General features: G+C 49.4%; 1 protein-coding gene across 1 annotated transcript in view; it reads left to right on the plus strand.

The window, feature by feature from the left end:
* Window positions 1-17,247, plus strand: part of KCNQ2 (potassium voltage-gated channel, KQT-like subfamily, member 2) — a gene marked incomplete at its 5' end in the record, with an annotated part of 41,376 nt that overhangs the window by 11,404 nt on the left and 12,725 nt on the right. The window contains 3 exons of the mRNA XM_010140766.1: window positions 3,640-3,708; window positions 5,611-5,640; window positions 11,219-11,272. Coding sequence (XP_010139068.1) covers window positions 3,640-3,708; window positions 5,611-5,640; window positions 11,219-11,272 — 153 coding nt within the window. The remainder of the gene's footprint in view (window positions 1-3,639; window positions 3,709-5,610; window positions 5,641-11,218; window positions 11,273-17,247) is intronic.

Raw genomic sequence — 17,247 nt, forward strand, 5'->3', positions numbered from 1 at the left:
TTCATGCTGTAGGAGCTGCACCCACCAGGGTAGCACTGGGTTTGCTGAATTTGCCGGTGCGGTGGCACCGTGGGAGGCACGTGGGGTAGCACAGAATAAAATCACAGCAACGGCTGTGCCTGCTTTGGAGGAGGGGAAGGTCTGGAATGCTAAACTGAAATGATCAGTCATTTCCTCTAGTAATCCAGGCTGATTCTTGGGAAAGGGATGTCCTGTCTCAGCAGGGCTTTTCCATTTCAGTTTTGTCCTTCCAAGACTGACCTGGAGCCAAGCCCCACTTATTCAATCCAGGACTTGACCTTTTGGGAGCAGTCCAAATGCCAAGACCTGTGTAAGATTTATGATAAATAATATTATCTCAGGTTCTGCACAAAAGAGATCTTCAAATCAGAGGCATATTTTGCGTGGGGTGGGTATCTGAAGGTGTCAAGTCAATGTTTGAAGATGGGGTTGTGTTTCAAGACTGTGGGCCAAGCTCTGTTCTTAGAGCAGCTTAAATCTTTGCTAGATGCATTAGTGCTGTTAGAGCTGATGTGAGTTGGTGCTTGATTTCCCAAGCCGGTTCCAGGTTTCACAGATACAGGTTTTACACCCTTAGTAGGTCACACGTAGCTCTTTGTGTGATTGATTTACAGCAGATTGCATCAGTGAACTGCAGGTACGACACTACGAATGCATTTCCCCGTTGTGCCGAACACAGCCTGGTTTGAGACTCATTTTTCTGAAATATGAATGTGACACTTCCATCCAATTTCTTATAAGAAAATGTTTTCTAAGTTTCATAAATGTTCTCGGTTATGACAGATAGCTTAGGCTGGAGACATAGAGTTGAGGTCAAGTTAAAAACTGGCTCTTCGTCGGAACTTTAACACTGCAGGGAGACTCATTTATGTCCCTATCCTGTTCCAGCATCCCTCTCCTCGTCACCCTCTTCCTAATTGTTCCTACTGGGGCTGTTCAAAACTATCACCAGTGTCTCTGTGTGCGGTCGTGTTGTGGTGTGTGCGTGTTCTTTGTGTATCGCTCCCACCCGCTGTCGTCTGCTGCTGCCTTCTTGTGTGTGGGTTTTGGTGATGTCCTGGCCAGAGGCATGAGATCCCTACTGTCCCCAGACGCTTGAACGTTTTCTGTGCTGCCAGGAACAGTGAATTTGCCTTCCCTTTGGATGGAGGAGCCAGCACTGGGAGTTAGTGTGGTGTTTCTCGGTGTGGTGTTGGGAGGGGAGCAGCTGGAGGGTCCCCTGCAGCGTCTCGAAGTGTTGCTGTGGTGGTTAGCATGAGCTGTGTGTGTTCCCGTGGCGTGCAGATCTTCTCACCTAGCTCCCCTTTAACCAAAACATGCTTCCCTTGCTAACAAGTGACATGTGGAGCAGGAGGAGAGAGAGAAAACATGAGATGCCCCCACCGGAGGTCCTTTCTCCCTACTACAGAAACAGTGAATTTCTGTGTTTGCTTGTTTCCTTTGCATGGAAGCATCTGTGGTGGCCCAAGAGGTTGCCACCTTCAGCACAGGGGAGACCTTGAGTTATGGGCTGATGCAAAGGAAGGAGCTCCTGAATCCTTCCATCTGGTGAGCTGATGAGCTCTTCAGCTCGGAGGCTTGCATCGAGGGAGCCCTAGTTGTGATCCCAGCTGGAGAACGTGGGGCTGTTGCCTTGTGTTCTGCTGGGTATGGACCTCCCTGAGAAACCAACTCGCCAAAGAACAGTTGTGCACCTTCATTAACTGCTGGGAACACTTTGTGCTTGGTGTTCTTTTTTTATGCACCATCTTCTCCCATCTTGGACTGAATCTGCAAACCCTACAGTGGGTTTGAAGGGGGGTGACAGCCCAGCGCTCATGCACTTCTCCACTGCACCAAGGTCAGCTTCATCCTGATGTCTTGAGTGAAAAGAATCATTAATTCATTGGATCTCTTCTCTGGATGGAAGCGAACAGAGCTGGACCAGGGAGCTGAGCCAAAATTTTCAGGCCTATTTTTATTCTTTTCTCCATACTTGAGACTGGAAAATGTTCTGATTGCCTCAGCCTTGTGAACACCAAATCTGCTCTGCTGAGCCGCTGTGGTTTTGGGGATGAGTTTCGTGCATGCAGAGAGAGGCTTTTCCTGTTTTTTTTTTTTTTTCCATTAAGGGAAAACTGTGAAACTATTGGTCTCCTAATGGCTGAAAAAAGTGGGCATAAGTTTTGCTGTTTGTTTTTTTTTTTTTTCCATTAAGGGAAAACTGTGAAACTATTGGTCTCCTAATGGCTGAAAAAAGTGGGCATAAGTATCTCTGCCTTTATGTTACTGTAAGCACCAGCCCTGTTTCTTAGAGCACCTCAGCCCAGACCAGTCTCAGAGTACGAGCACTTGCTCCCCTTTCCTTCCATCCCTAAACCGCAGGTTTGGGACAGTTTGAGCAGGTCCTTCTTGCTTTCGTTAAAACCCGCATGGTTCCTTGTCCGGCAAAGCCATAAGTACACGCTGCCTTGGGACGTGGTCCCAGCCACACAGATGCAGGCAGCCCCAGACAGCCCCTTGTCCTCCCCCTCACTTGTCACGAGCGTAACCAGGCTGCGGTGCTGACTGTGCACCCTCTGGACAGAGCGATGGCGTGTGGCACTTCCCCGGTTTGACAAGGGCACGCTGCTGGCCCGGAAGGGAGTTTGCAGCAAGCCATGGGCTGAACCCCTTGGCCTTGACCCCGAAGGCAGAGTCCCCAAGTGTGCTCTCTAAGTAGATGCTGCTCTTCCCAACCGCATGCAGCGTTCTCCATCCTCCCCCCGACACCTCCAGCTCTCTTGGTTGAAAACCTGACCGAATATCAACGTTAAATATTTATGCAGCAAGGCCCTGTCTCCTGGGCTCTGAGGGAAGAAACCAAAAGCAGATTTGGGAGCTAATTCGACAGCTTTTAGCACAGGAGCAGGACAGGCAACAGCGTGTTTGTTCACTGGGGTTTTTTAAATCGCTAACAAGGATTCCCATTGTCAGGTTCTTCTTCCAGAGAAGGAAGGAAGACCATGGTTCCTAGATGATGAGGATACACAGTTTTGCCTCATTTTGGGGCAAAACCAGATGTGGGCAGTAGGGAATTTGTTAAACTTGACCCGGGAGCACACTGCTGTTTCTCCTGGGATGCTCCCAACCTCGAGTCCCTCTTTCCTCTGCCCCATAAGCTGCTCCTTCCCATACCTCGCCACAGTCCCCAGAGCAGCAGGGTTGAGTTTCCCGTTTGTCTCCAAAACTGGAGCTTCTTGCCACTTAATACACAGCTGAAGTGCTGATCTCCAAAGAAAGCAGCGCCAACCGCTAGACTACAGGTGGTGGAAGAGCTCTCCTGCCAAAACACTGAGTACTGCTCACCAGCCTTGGCAGCCGCTTGTTTTTGGGGAGGTTCAAAATCCGGTGGTGCAGACAAGTTTCTCTCTCTCTTGCTGTCACCCTCTCTCTCTTCCCCCACCACTCTGCCTTTGGACACTGTTGGAAGTAGCAGCCGAACCCCTCTCCATCCTTCCCAAGCTGTCCCCCAGTTGCAGTTGGTGGCACAAAGCTGGTTCTAGTTGAAAGAATGGGGCAGCAGGGGAAGTTCCCGTGACAGGAGGCTCTGAAAACAGCTCTGCCTAAGTATTAATGGTCTTTATTTTCTTCCTCTAGACTCATCCCTCCTCTGAACCAGCTGGAGCTCCTGAGGAACCTGAAGAGCAAATCGGGACTGACATTCAGGTTAGCAGCACAGTTAAGAGAGCTTGGAAAGCACACACTTTGCAACAGTTTTTTTAATTTTGGGGTTTTTTTTTTCCTTCCTGCCTTTCACATATGGACTTGAAGATGTGAGAGGTTTTGGTAGCTGATCCCACTTGGGTCGTTCAGCGACCTCCTCCCCGTCCCTCTCCCATGCTGTCTGTTAATTTCTGACTTGGCTCTGGAGTAACACTACAGCGCTTGGCTGAAAATGCAAAGTCGTGTTTTCAAAGGATCTGATCGAGGTAGTTGTTCCCAGTTTTCCTCTGACCTTTGTGCTCTTCACCACCCTCAGAGAAGATTCAGGCCCACAACGTGTTAATTCGTTCTGTCCCCTCCAGCCTTCCCTCGCCTACCCTGAGAGCAGGCAAGGTTTTAGCGGTGAGGAATTTTTATTAAATTTGCTGTGACGAGGTATATGTGATTGCTGCAGGAGGCCAGGAGTCCTGCGGCTCAAACCTCTGCTCGCGTTTTTTTACTCAGGCAAGGCTGCCCCGTTTGGTGAATGGGGAGTGTGCAGACCCCGGGAGGGATGGAGAGCTGCTGGCCATACTGGTGGGCAGTGGGGCCAGCTGGGGAGGTGTGGGATGGCACCTGCCCCAGGCTGTGTGTCCCTGTTAGACCCGTGGGTCAGACTGCACGCTGTAAACTGGGAGTATCTGAGCTGGTGACTGAGGCTGGGCTCCCAAGCTCGTCTGAGCAAGGAGCAGAGGGTGGACGGGTATTTTTTTAGATTCTCCAGGCTGCTGCCTTCAGCCTCAGGGAGAGGTGTCAGGGTCTGTACTGATCTCAGCATCTCTGTTGGGTGGAGGCAGGGTCAGGGCAGGTACAGCATCGTGCTCAGATGGGATCAAGCTCCTCCAGCCCAGGTCTTCTCACAGTCTAGTTTGTTCCTTAGACTGCCTGGTGCTAGAGGAGGCAGATCCTTACCTGCTGAGAAGCACAGGCGGCTCCCTCTCTTGTGGGCTGTAGGGGCAAGGCTGCTTCAGAGTCCCAGCTGAAGTTGCCAATGTGAACAAGCTGTGAATCAGGGTAGGAGAAGGCAGAGCAGGTTTTCCTCATTGCTGGAGGGAAATGCCACCAAGATGCGTGGTCAGTGAAGGTGAGGGATTTTTATCAGCGTAGCCTTAGCTTGGGTTGCAGTGTTATTCCTATCCTTTTGCAGGTGTTCAGCTCACTTCCTCCTCAGTGTCAATGATCTCTCAGGGCAATCAAGTGGTTTGGGATCTCAATAGGAAACCACATACAAAAACTGTGGCATCCCACTCCCTCTGTGTAGCCTTTGCCAACTACTTTGGCAAAGTAGCTGCCAAAGGCTTTGGAGGCAGAAACCCCACCTGGAGTGTCAGGTATCCATACTCCTTCCCAGCAACGTCCCCCTCCCAGCACCGTGCTTTGGCACTGCGGCGAGAAGCCAAGCATCGAGAGATCTGACATGAGCTCTGTCCCAATGGCCTGGAAGGAAAAGCAAACGCTCCAGGGTCATGGGAGCCATTCAAATCCCTCCCTGTGTGCAGAAACAGCTCAGGGTGGTGCATTTCTGACCAAAGGGGCAGCTCCCTGAGCCCACAGAAGTCCTCCTGTGCTCACACAAATCACACGACCGTCAGGTGTCTCAGTCGTGCGTAGGCACAAGGATGGGTTGGGATAAACTCTTCAACCCTGTGCGTTGTATGTGTCTTCTCTGAGGTTGTGTGAGTCTCTAGTAATCTTCTGTCCGGGCCCAAAACTCCAGGAATTAAGCGCTCCTTTCCCTTTCTTCTGTCCACAACTTCCACTTAGTTGTACTGTTTGGTATTGTCCTTTCGTTATGTTTTAACAGTGAAGCAGCAACATCTTTTGCCACCTGACACCATGCTAATGTACTATTGCTTCTGTTTAAAGGAAAGAGCAGCAGCCCGAACCATCGCCAAGGTCTGTATCACTGCCAACACGCCATCCCCATGCATTACCCGTAGATTTCTCTGTACGTGTGTGCGTGTGTGTACCATGTCGTGGCGCCATCGAGAGAAGCATTCTAGGTATTAACGTGCTTTTTCTGTGCTGTGGCAGTCCAATGTATCTACGTGTATGCTGGACCTTAAATCATGTCTTCCTTCCAGTCTGCCTCGGGCTGTAGCTGCGAGGATAGCAAGACCGCGGGGGCTAGAGAGAGTGGGGGGCAGCACGGGCAGAGCTGGCAGACACTTCTCTGGGTGACAGCAGGGCTTTGGTTTATGCTGCTTTTTTATTCTTTTGTGGCTGGAGTCGTAGCTGAAACAGTTTAACGCAGGCTCAGCAAGTGCTGATGGGTAGGTGATGCTTTGCCCATGTCTCCATCACCCAGTGCCGTGCCAGGTGGAGGTGACATGGGAACACGAAGCCATCACCACGTCACCAAGTTAACAACTTCTCCTGAGCTCTTCTCGCTGCACAGGGCTGCGTGGACCTGCTGCTCCGTGGGACACAGGAGGGCTCTCTGACACGGCACGACGTTGCGTGGCAGAGACACCCCTTCTTTACCCCATTCCCTTTGGCCTCACAGCCTCTGGATGAAGCACAGTCCCTGCTCCATCTTCCCTCCATGCCTCGAGTCCACTGTGCAGAGCGTGCTCAGCCAGGCACCTCTCAGACGTGGCGAGCACCTTCCAAGGCCAGCTGCAAACCTCACCGACGGGAGAGCTTTTCTCTATTCACATGGCCCAGGGAAAGTGATAGGGCTGGTATTTGGGATACTTTTAGGATACTTTCAGGATACTTTCCATCCCCATAGAGGTATTTAATTCTGGGATTTTTCATCTTATATCTTATATTTCCCCAGTTCTTTTTAGAAGTAATTCTAGGACTGAATCTCTTTTTTATTTTTATTTTTTTATTTTTTTTATCTTTAGAGGTGAGATGCAGAACTCATGATCTGTGGAGATCATCTGCTTGGCTTTCAGATCTTCCATCCCATATCTCAACCATAGCTTACAGCCTAAATATTGTAAACACCGAATATGTTTTCCAGAAGTATAACCAGAGCCTGGCATTTCGCAGCTGTATCTTTCTGCTGTGCTTTTTAGCTTAGAAGAGGCCAGAAGCTACTTTTCCCTGGCATAAGTTCTAGTCAAAGGTATCTGGGTTGACATGGTGCTGAATAAAGAGAGGAAAATTTCATCCTTCCTTCATTTTTACTCTGACCCCACTCCCCCCTTTTTTTCTGTCTTTAATTTGAGCTTTTCTTTGCAAGCAGAATCTCCGTAGTGCTCCGTCCACTTTCCTGCCAAATAATCCAAATCACCAAGATCATGTTTCAAGCATCCAGAATACTCTTTTTTTCCCCCTCGGTGGGGTCTCAGCTTGTGTTTGTAGTGAGAGTGAAGGCAGCCTCCACCCAGCTTTGCTAAAGCAGGGAGCGTTCCCTGGGAGGTGGTGTCTGGGAGCAGACTGGGGCTGCAATCTTGGCCCTCAGCCCGTGGCATCAGGAGGGTCAGCACTTCATCCCAGGGGCCTGGCTGCTCCGCTGACAGTGACATCCTTTGGATGCGTCCAAGAGTAAATCCACGTTTCTCACAGACATAAGACTGTGCAATGACATGAAATCTCTGTTCCACCCCATCAGCTCCACAGCTGAGGAAATCTGAGGACTTGTGGTCCCTCGCAGGGTCACACCAGCCAGCATCCCTGCCATCACAGGCACTAGTCTTATCTCTTGTTTCGGAACCTCAGTCCTATCTTGCAGGGTTTATCTTCACTGGTTAAAATGCGAGGTTGGATATATCATTTCTTCATAGAGGTTGCAGATTTTTCCCTGTTCTTTTCCTACGTTGCTTTCTTAATCTCCTGTCACAGAAAGTAGTAAAAATCAACTTTCACTGCCCCTTTTCAGCCTATTTTTTACTATATATATATACACGTATATTTCTACATCTCCTTCATCAGGGTCATTTCCAAATGCTGCTTTCCCGCTCCTGTGGTGTGTCTGTCTCATATGACACTGGGAGTTTTGTTTCTCTCCACTGTAAGATGCTAAACCAGACTGGTTAGCTGGGCGTCTGCAGCTGGCGTGTACAGGGCGTTGGAGCCCTTTCCCCATGGTCCAGTTCAGCTGCCGTGGCAGAACCAAAGCTCTTCCCTGCGGTGTTTTGTTAGGGCGATAGCAGTTCTACCTGCTCCATCTGCCCTTTTCCATCTGATAATGTCTCAGACCTCAAGAAAGACTTTCACACAGTTCAGGGTGGCCCAAATCACCTATTTTCCCAGATAAAACCTTCTAGATCTTTTACATTCAGATCCTAAATCTCCCGCCCACTTGGATTTCCAGCCGCCTCACAGTGATGCTCAGTGTGTCATCCTGCCCTCAGAAAAGAAAACTCATCCTGTTTCTCAGCCCACCCGATGGTTAATCATCCAGCCGTGGTCTCTCGCTGGTGACTGTTTTGCTTAGGAAACTGCCTGGGATGAATCGTCTCATTTACTGCTTCAGCTGGGAAAGCATTTACCACTTTCCATTTCCATCGATGTTAGGAGACGTTGTCTCTCCTCTGGAGACATCTGGATCTTCCTCCTGTTGTAGTTATGTGTAGGGAGTGGCTGATTTCCTCTGTCCCTCTTCCCACAATCCAACGCCAGCAAACAGAACAGAAACAGCTTTTCCACTATTTTGCAGCTTCGTATATTTAAGGTTAGAGAAGGGATGCTGGCACGGCTCGTGGGAACGTGCTCTGCAAGACAAGCATTGCCTGGCAGGGTCAGGGAGCATCCCAAACGCCCCGCCGGTCCACGGGGCAGCTGCCGGGGTCTTGCCCATGCACCAGCGGCGATGCTGCCCTCTGACTCCCGTGCTGCGGTAGCTGTGCTGGTTTCTGCTGTTTCAGACAGCACTCGGAGAGCTGCTGCCCAGGGTGGGAGGATGCGGGGAGGTGATGGGGTTAGCATGGCAGAGGCTTGAGGTCACCTGGAATTATGCGGGTGGCTTTTGATTCGGTCTTGGTGTCAAATGGGACAGTTGATCTGAGAGGCAGGTTACGTCCTTTCTCTATCATTTCTGTTTTGTTTTCCACCGTGAGCTTGTCTGCATCCATCTGCGACCGAGTGCCGGGAAAGCTGTGTGCTGCCCTGCTCGGGGGACAGGAGCTCACCACCCCGTGACACGGAGCCCGAGCTGTGATGAGCAGAAAAGATGCTGGCCTTTTCCTACATGCTGCGTATCTCTTCCCCCTTTTCATTTTTCTCCTCTTTTAAGAACTGCTTACAGAGCCTCCTCTGTTGCCCGTTGTGTTGGGCAATGTGTCCACCTCATCATCTGCCTCGGCCAGGTGAAGTGGTCCCCTGCCCTTCCCCAGCTGACTGCTGCTGCAGGAGCCGTGAATGCCCATCACGCCTCCAGACCATGCTGCTCTCGTTCAGGGTCCAAACATGAGTCCTCTGTGCCTCATGACCCCCGGGAAGGAGGGCTGCTGCATGGTGGGGCTTTTCTTACCCCTCCTGCTGCAGAAAGCCAGCAAAAAGGAGTGGTAACAGGGTTTGATTGCTCAGGCTGGAAATAACACTGTGGCATCTCGTCTCTGTTTATTTTGTCTTCTGATTGTAACGTCAAAAAGACAAATGTGGTTAGCCCGGACTGCAGAGGCTATGAAATGTGTGCTCCAGGTGCTCTTTAACAGATAGTTTCATCGACATCTGAAGGCATCCATGACCACATTTCTTCCTCTTGTGTTTTCCAAAATTTGATTGGGTGAAAAGCTAAAAATTAATGAACCGAATGATCATCATAATACATTAATATCAGAGGAAAAGAAACAGAAGGAGTCCAGGGAACTGGGAAGCTAAAACTCAGATTACTTTGTCCAGCATGAGTTCAGTCCTGTAGATAATGAGAGGAACCTCTTTGGAAGGTTGTCCTCAGCTGGGGTTTGTCCTTGATCCTGAAGAACTCAGCAGGACCTTGGCCGTTACACTGAGCGAATGCTGGACTGGGCCACCCTGTGATGTGTCTGTATATCTGTGCGTGTATCTATATCAGTGTATGTGTACGTCTGTCTGAGATACACACCACATCAGGAGCTCTGGTCAGGGGTGTGATTAACTGGAGGCACTGGAGGATGCCTTTGGTTGACTCAGTGGGCCCTGGCTCATCCAGCCCAGGGTGTCCAAGATGTCACTAACCGCTACTGCCCCAGGAGCCCAATGGGCTGTGTTAACCTGGGTTGGCATTTGACCTTCTAACCGATTAAACTGGTGTCAGAGACTCATGCTGGGACTGACAGTAATCTGGAAATAATCAGTTGCCTTTAGGGGAGCGGATTATTTGCACAGAAGGGACGGCATCTTTCCATAGGGACTGCAGAGGAGACTAAGGAGAGTAACGCCCGTGTCTCCCTGAGGCTCTGCATGCTGAATATCCCACTCTCATGCTGCGATGCTCAGACCCCAGCTCCAGAACAGCCCCAGTAGCACCACCGGTTCCCGGGGCTCCCTGGGGATAAGGGCTCCCATTGCGGGTGCCCGAGGAGCCCCCAGGATGCAGGGGGTGGTGTCAGCTGAGCTTGCACGGGATGCCGCCAAGCAGAAGGAATTCCTGCAGATTCCTGCCGCACGGGCGCGATTGCTCCTCCGATTGCTGAGTTCAAGTGTGAAACGAGATTGGGGTTTTGTGCCCTTCAGCCTTTTCAGTCTGTCCGTGAACTCAGCAAGTGATGGTGGTGGTGGCCAGGCGGGGTGATGGGGGCCACATCATTACCCTTCCACAGGTAGAGGGCTGCTCCATGGCGCGGAGGACCCTGGGCATGGTGGCGATCTCCTGGCAGGGCAGTGCCTGAGCAGCGATTTGGGATGGGCTCACGGGAGCTGGGGTGGTGCTTCAGTGAAGCCAGAAACTCCCCAGAAGCGGTAGGGCCCATGGAGAGAGCGTTACGAAAAACAGACGCATGACCAGGGATGTTCAGCTCCCTTCCCGTAAGGGACTGCAGCACACCCCGTTTTTATCTATTTCTTTTTTAAATGCCAGTCTTAATGCAATGCTATTTGCTGTGCGAGAAGCGTAAATAATTCACGGGTTAACTAGCTCTTTTTGTGAGGTTTTTTTTTTTCTTAAAAAAAAAGGAGAAGTTTGAACCTTTTGAATGTTGTTTGACAAAACAAGTTAAAGTTTTGCCTCTCCGTGGCTTAGACAGTTAAAAAAATTGCCCTTTTTATCTGTTTAGAGGAAGATGAGAGTACTTTTTGTTTCCAAGGCAGATGAAAAAACCCTTCCTGCAGGCCTCAGTCGATGGTAGATGAACTGACGCCACCGAGGCAATGCAGAATGCGTCATTTTTCGTAATGACATTTATTGACCACAGTGAGACAAATTTCAGAAACCCTCTTGATTTTGTTTTTTTATTTCTTTTTTCACTTAACGCTCAAGCAGAAAAATCCTGTCATGAACCCGGCCCTCAAAACACCTGTCTTAAACCTAGAGTCAGTAATCGAAAGTTTCCTGTCTGGCATTTGCTTCCAGGTCTAATTTTTACTCTCCCCTCATTTCCAGTAAAAGCAAACCGTGCAGAGAGTCACTATGCGGATGCTGCTCAGGAAACTCTAGGTACCACGGGAAATGCGTCGCACGAAACTAATCAAAAGCTGCACGGCTCATTCTCCCTCTCCCCTGCTACCACCCGTTCTGATCACTTCTCTGCTTAATAGAGGTACTAGATGAGTCAAAAAAACCCAAACAAAACCAGCTGAAAGAGCCTCCTCGTTGCCCGCTCAGAAGGTAGAGGCTTCCTTGTCTGCTAATGATGCTGGATGTGTGAATCAAAGAGACGAGGACGGGGAATTTGGGCTGGGCTAGCAAGCCAGTGTCTGCTCAGCAAGGAAGGAGGCCAGGCACTGGAGCTTAACAAATGATGGAAAATTAAAAAGAAAAAAACCAAATTTAAATATTTTTTTTTAAAAGACCCCTTCCTCCCTATGGCTCCATCCCTCCTGAAGGTCCAGGGATCCCTTGCGAATTGAATTGCGCTCTACAGCAATGTCAACCTCAGTAGCATGAGAAAAACCGGCTTCCTCCCTCTGCTCAGTCACCCTTTGGCTCTCTCAACACTACAAATTGACCTTTTCTGCTCTTGTGGCCTTCGGAAGCCACGGCTTGCCTATCTAGCACCTCTACTACGCAGCTAGAGAAGGACTAATCTCAGCCTGTCCCACCAGACGTAGGGGATCTGGGTTCCCCTTAGTGCTGACATGGGCGTTGTGAATGGTTCTGGTTCTAGATCCCGTGGGGAGCAAGAGCTAGAGCACAGGGATTTGTACCAGCAGTGCCTTCATCTTTTTCGTCAAGCTGATAATTGTTAGGTGGCTTCAGAGGGTTCCCAGAGAGCATCCCTTAGTGCTCCCACCCGATGGCTGTCAGGGCACGCAGACAGATACGTCTTGTTTTACTTATGCATAAAGACATCCACTGCCACGCCAGAAGAGTCTCTTCCCCGCCCCAGACACTGCTTATCAGCAGCCAACGTGCACCTTCTTGAACTACCACGGCACAGAGTCTGCAAGCTGCAAACGCCTAAAGACATCCACTGCCACGCCAGAAGAGTCTCTTCCCCGCCCCAGACACTGCTTCTCAGCAGCAAACGTGCACCTTCTTGAACTACCAAGGCCCAGAGTCTGCATGCTGTGAATGCTGGCAGGTGACCCCCCCCCCAGCTCTGCCCCCGCAGCCAGGCAGGAGGAGAGCCCAGGAGTGGCCGGGCACTGAGTGATGCCGCATGTTTGTGAACTCGGATTTTTGCATGCTCTTTTTTCGGAGTCCGTTTTAATTCTCAAAATCACCAGTCTCTGTCTCCCTCAGAAAGCCAACACACTACAGCTTTAAAAGTGTAAAACTACAGCTTTAAAAGTCGATGTATCTCTGATTTTCTCCATTAATTGTTCCAGCTTGTATCTTTTATTTTCTTGCTTTTTTTTTTTTGTTTTCCCCCGCTGGTTATTTTAACTATCTGTCAGTCTAGAGGCCAGGACTCGTGCCTGAGGCTTGCATGTGCCAGAAGCCGTGTGGTAAATCCCATCTCTGAATGGGTAACAGAGGAAGGGGGCATGATCTAGGCTTCCTAATAAGCAGTTCTCCATGGTAGGAAATTTCCTGTGCCTGGATAAACAGCCGGAATCTTTGAGTTAGCCTCCTGCTATGTGTTCTGACGGTACTGTGGCCTTCCTTGAAAGGCTGGTTCAAACACTGGGTGAGCATCAGTTGCACAGACAGCATTGCCATACCCTTCAGAACGGCAAAGGTTTGGTCAGTAGTCTAGCTGAAAAATTACCATGACTTCTGTAGGGTTTCCATTTGCCAGATGAGGTTGGTTTATCTGTGGAGGTGGAGGCGTAGTGCAAGCAGGGGCTTCTCCACGGAGAAAGGCTCCTTTCACTCGCTTAACGTTGAGGTTGGTTTTGGCAGAGATTAAAACCAGCGGTGATATTCATAATGTCCTCTCACCTGTCTGTGTCTGGTTCTGTTTTCTGGAAAATCAGCCACTCCGATCTTACTGTCTTCCTTGCATGTCTTCCTAGGCATTAATTTTTAATTGGTAAAGCTGGTATAATTTTTTTTTTCCTACTTAATTCCTTCCCACTGTGGTCCTCATTCCATCTTCCCCATCTTGAGTTCTGCAAGGGAAAGGGAGGATGAAACAAATTATTATCTCAAGAACTTCTTAATCTATTGGAGACCCTGAGAAGGAGGTTTACAGACTGTGGTTCTTCCAGTCAAAAAGGAATCTTGAACTTTGGAGTCGCTACAAGAGCATCTGGGTGACCTGCATCCATCCTGAATGAAGCGTTTTACGCTGTGCTTTAGTAAAACTATAGGTTAACCTTGAAGGGATGTAAGAATAATTCAAGTGTCTTGTTTCCCTGGATCCTTGGGCTGCCTCCCTGCAGTCCCCCGCTGCACAAACTCATGGCAGCAGATACCAGCACTTTGATGCATCTAAGGTTGAGTGCTAAAAGCCTTCACTGAGGATGCAGGTTACAAAACAACAGTAAATGATGAGGCAATCATGGAAAATGCAATGCAGGTAAATTAATAGAAAACTCCTTAGAAGCCATGATTTCTTAATGTACTAACCCAACAAGCTCTAGTCAATAAATGTAATAAAGCACGCACTTTTAGACAGGAATGTAACTACATCGAGCCACATTATCAGGTCTACCCTATTCTGCTTCCCAAGAGACTTTGCTGGCATCTATTCAGAGAGGTGAAAGCACCACAGAGACCTGACAGTGGGAAGAAATGGCACACAGAGCGGTGAAGGGAAGGTGTTGGCAGAGCCCTTGACTGGCCTCTGGGTCTGGGTGTAGGATATTCCTTAAAGTCTTGTCTAGGAATAATCAGCCAGCTCGAACATATGGGGTTTGACAGCGCTCAGCATCGCTTTGAGAAGAAAAGGCTGTGTGTTAGGGAGAGAGGGTGGTTATGAGAGCAGTGCTGCACAATACCAAAGGCTGAGGTTCAAGACTTGTCCAACTCCAGTGGCCCTTCGCTCCCTGAGGCCTCGTGCTTGGCCAGGCTCGCGGGGTGGCTGTGGGAATGGTGCAGCTCTGATCTTTCCCGTTATTATTTCAGTGACTCACTTCAGCACACCGTAGTCGTGGATGAGGAAGAGAAGCGGGATTACTCACCAGGACATTGATCATTGGCTGACCTTTTGTTTTCCTTATCACTCTGTTGTAGAAACTCCGTTCTCTGGGCTGAACTCACCTTTGCAATGGCTTTTCTGAAATCACTGGAGGCAAACCAGCCTTGAGCCTGGGCCTCTCTGATTTCTGCTCTAGTCATGGCCAGTTTTGCACACACAGATGTATTTTCCTTTCCTTCATATCTCCAGTAATGGGGTTCCACCTCCTATTCATGCCTGTGACCAGGCTGGAGCCAGGCGATAGCCACAAAGTCTGTCATTCTCTCCTGCCTGTTCTCACCTTCCATGAGCTCGGCACAAACTCTGCTTTAAAAACCAGCTTCGTTTCCTAAGAGGCGGCAATGTCTTTCTCGTGGCCACAGCTTCTCAGGAGAATGAACGCTGTTGGTGGTTGAGTTCGTATGCAGGGGTAGATGTGAGGCCATGCGAGCCCAGCCCAGTCTGACTGACGTTTGCTGCCTGCAAAATGAAAGAAGGAACAATCGCTCAAGTATAGTTTAAAATCAATGCCAAGACGTTACAAGTGATACTTGTTACTGATCCAGATTTACTGCTGATATAATGAGTCCACGTTTAGTTCTGCAGAGTACTGTGGAATGAACCCCAGGCCAGAGGGTTTCAGCCAGGAGCTCAGCCCCCAGCTTCCTAAGGAGGCGGATGGCAGCTCTTTGAAGGTTAATTCTCCTGCATTTTGCTGCTGAGCGCTGGGCTGACAGACCTAAACGAACCTAAATGTGAAGCCCGCTAAAGCAGTGAGCACCTTCCTGCCAGCTGTGGGACCATGCACTGGTCCTGTTTGTCCAGCGTGGGCTCTCGTTTTACAGCTGGCAGCAGAGAAAAGTCATCTCAGCTTCTCTCCTTTGTTAAATTCAAGTCAAAAGCTGAAAGTTTCAGAAACCCTCCCCAGAGTCAGCTGGGAAACATTTTTTTTTTGTTATCAAATATGTTTTTAACAGGTGCCAGCTGAAGGGGGTTATGAAGACCTAGGAACTAAAGCATGCCCTGTTATGCTGTTGGGGCTTCCCACCGTCTTTGTCTCTGGTTGCAAAGCCACAGTTTTCTGTCCCTTCCCCCTGGCAGGAGCATGGCACCTCCCCGTGCTCACGCCGCTCTGAGTGATCATGACTGCGAGCTTCAGGTCATGTTGTTGTGTGTGGCTGGGTTATGCTTTCCTCGTGTTCCCGTCACCCACACGTCCACCTTCCTCCAGACTGGGGCTCATTTACCATCCGCTTGAGTTTGAGTGACATGGGAGTGCCACTTCTCCGAGACACTCCTCGTCACTCCGCACGACTTTCTGGTTGAATGAGAACATGATCTTGGATTAGCTGACAATGTCTATCTCTACATGTGTCTGTGTTCTCTTGGGCTCTTGCCCACCAGCTCCTGCAGATCCCAGCAGCGTTCTCCTCTGCTGGGATTGTCCTTGCATGTGACTGCAGGTGTCACGCCCAGGGAGGGGGTTGCATGGCAGAAGGAAACATTCAGTGAATTGTTCATGTTGTCTCATGTCGTCTACGTTCAAACAAAGATGTTACCTCAGGTGGTGTTTTTTCTGAGTAGTGAGTGCTCAGGGTCAAAACTCACCCAGATCTTAATTGTTCATCAGATTTCTGAGGGATTTTTTTGCTGAGTACAGGCACAACACTCTCAGGCTTGAAGCTCTTTGCTCATATTCCTCATATTTCTTTTTTGCCTTTTGTGATTCTTGCAAACCTTGGCAGCACATTTACTGAGGGAGTGGAAAAGGGGCCCCAAAGGAAAGGCCCTGCTTTTAGTAAAACTGGTTTTACACTGGGATTGGTGATGGGAGCAGCTCAGCAGGGGATGAGGCACCAAGGGACTGCTTTGAGTTCCGAACATTGTGTGTGGCTGATGCATTTTCACAGAAGTTGTTTTTAAAAAAAACAGGTAGTTCATAGTATTGGTAGGAGTGAAACAAAGCAGATTCCAGGAATATTCTTCTGTAAAATCAACTACAATAAAGAAAAATAATCCAATTGGCCTGTTTAGGATCAAATAGCAAATAAAATTTCAATCTGGTTTCTCATCCAAGAAGCACAGATTGAGAATTGCTCTTCAACCTTCAGCTCGTTACGTACGATGATTTTGGCAGCGTTAGTGGCTAAAGCTTACATCCAGAAAGGTATTTCAGCACACGCTTGTTCCTCAGTTCCTGCATGGATTTGTACCTCGGATGTGGTTTTCAGCTCTGCTGAGCACCTGCTGGTCCCCTGGCTTTCAGACAGACCCCGCAGGTGGGCAGAACGCTGGAACAAAACCTCCAGTACTTATCCGAATTACAAATGCCTCATTAACTGGACTAATTCTGTCTTTTCTAACTTGGCCGTGAACAAATTCTAATTTTTTCTCGCATGGGAAGTTGTTACCCAGCCTGGCCGCAGATAACCCTGCCCTGCAGCCCAGGAGACTCTGTCCCCCGTCACATCAGGGCAGCGGTGCCTCCTGGAAAATGCTGCCCAAGCACCTTTCTCTCCCTGTCAATGTTTGACGTCTCGCAATGTAAAGTGACTTTGTAAAAATAGCATCTTCTTACTCAACAAATCTGCTCCCCGTGTGTCTTCGAGTCACGTCGTCTTCCTTTAACTGACCGACGCGAATGTCTGTTCCCGGCAGCACGGTACAGCTGGGGAAACGGGAGCTGCCCCCTGCTTTGCTCCAAAGACCAGCAGCCGAGTCCTGATTGAAGAACCTTGTGCCGGCTTTGAAGGCACGGGAGGGCTGTTTGGCTCAGAGCTGCTGAGAGTAGAAAAAACCCAGGTCTTTGGCTGGTGACCTGGAAATCAGCAATTCCTGCAGTGTTCTTCCCACAAATTGAGTTGGAGCATTTGCAGCAAAATAAGTGGCCACTGCAGCAGTACAG

Source organism: Buceros rhinoceros, unplaced genomic scaffold (genome assembly GCF_000710305.1).
Source record: "Buceros rhinoceros silvestris isolate BGI_N320 unplaced genomic scaffold, ASM71030v1 scaffold19637, whole genome shotgun sequence".
Classification (NCBI taxonomy): domain Eukaryota; kingdom Metazoa; phylum Chordata; class Aves; order Bucerotiformes; family Bucerotidae; genus Buceros; species Buceros rhinoceros.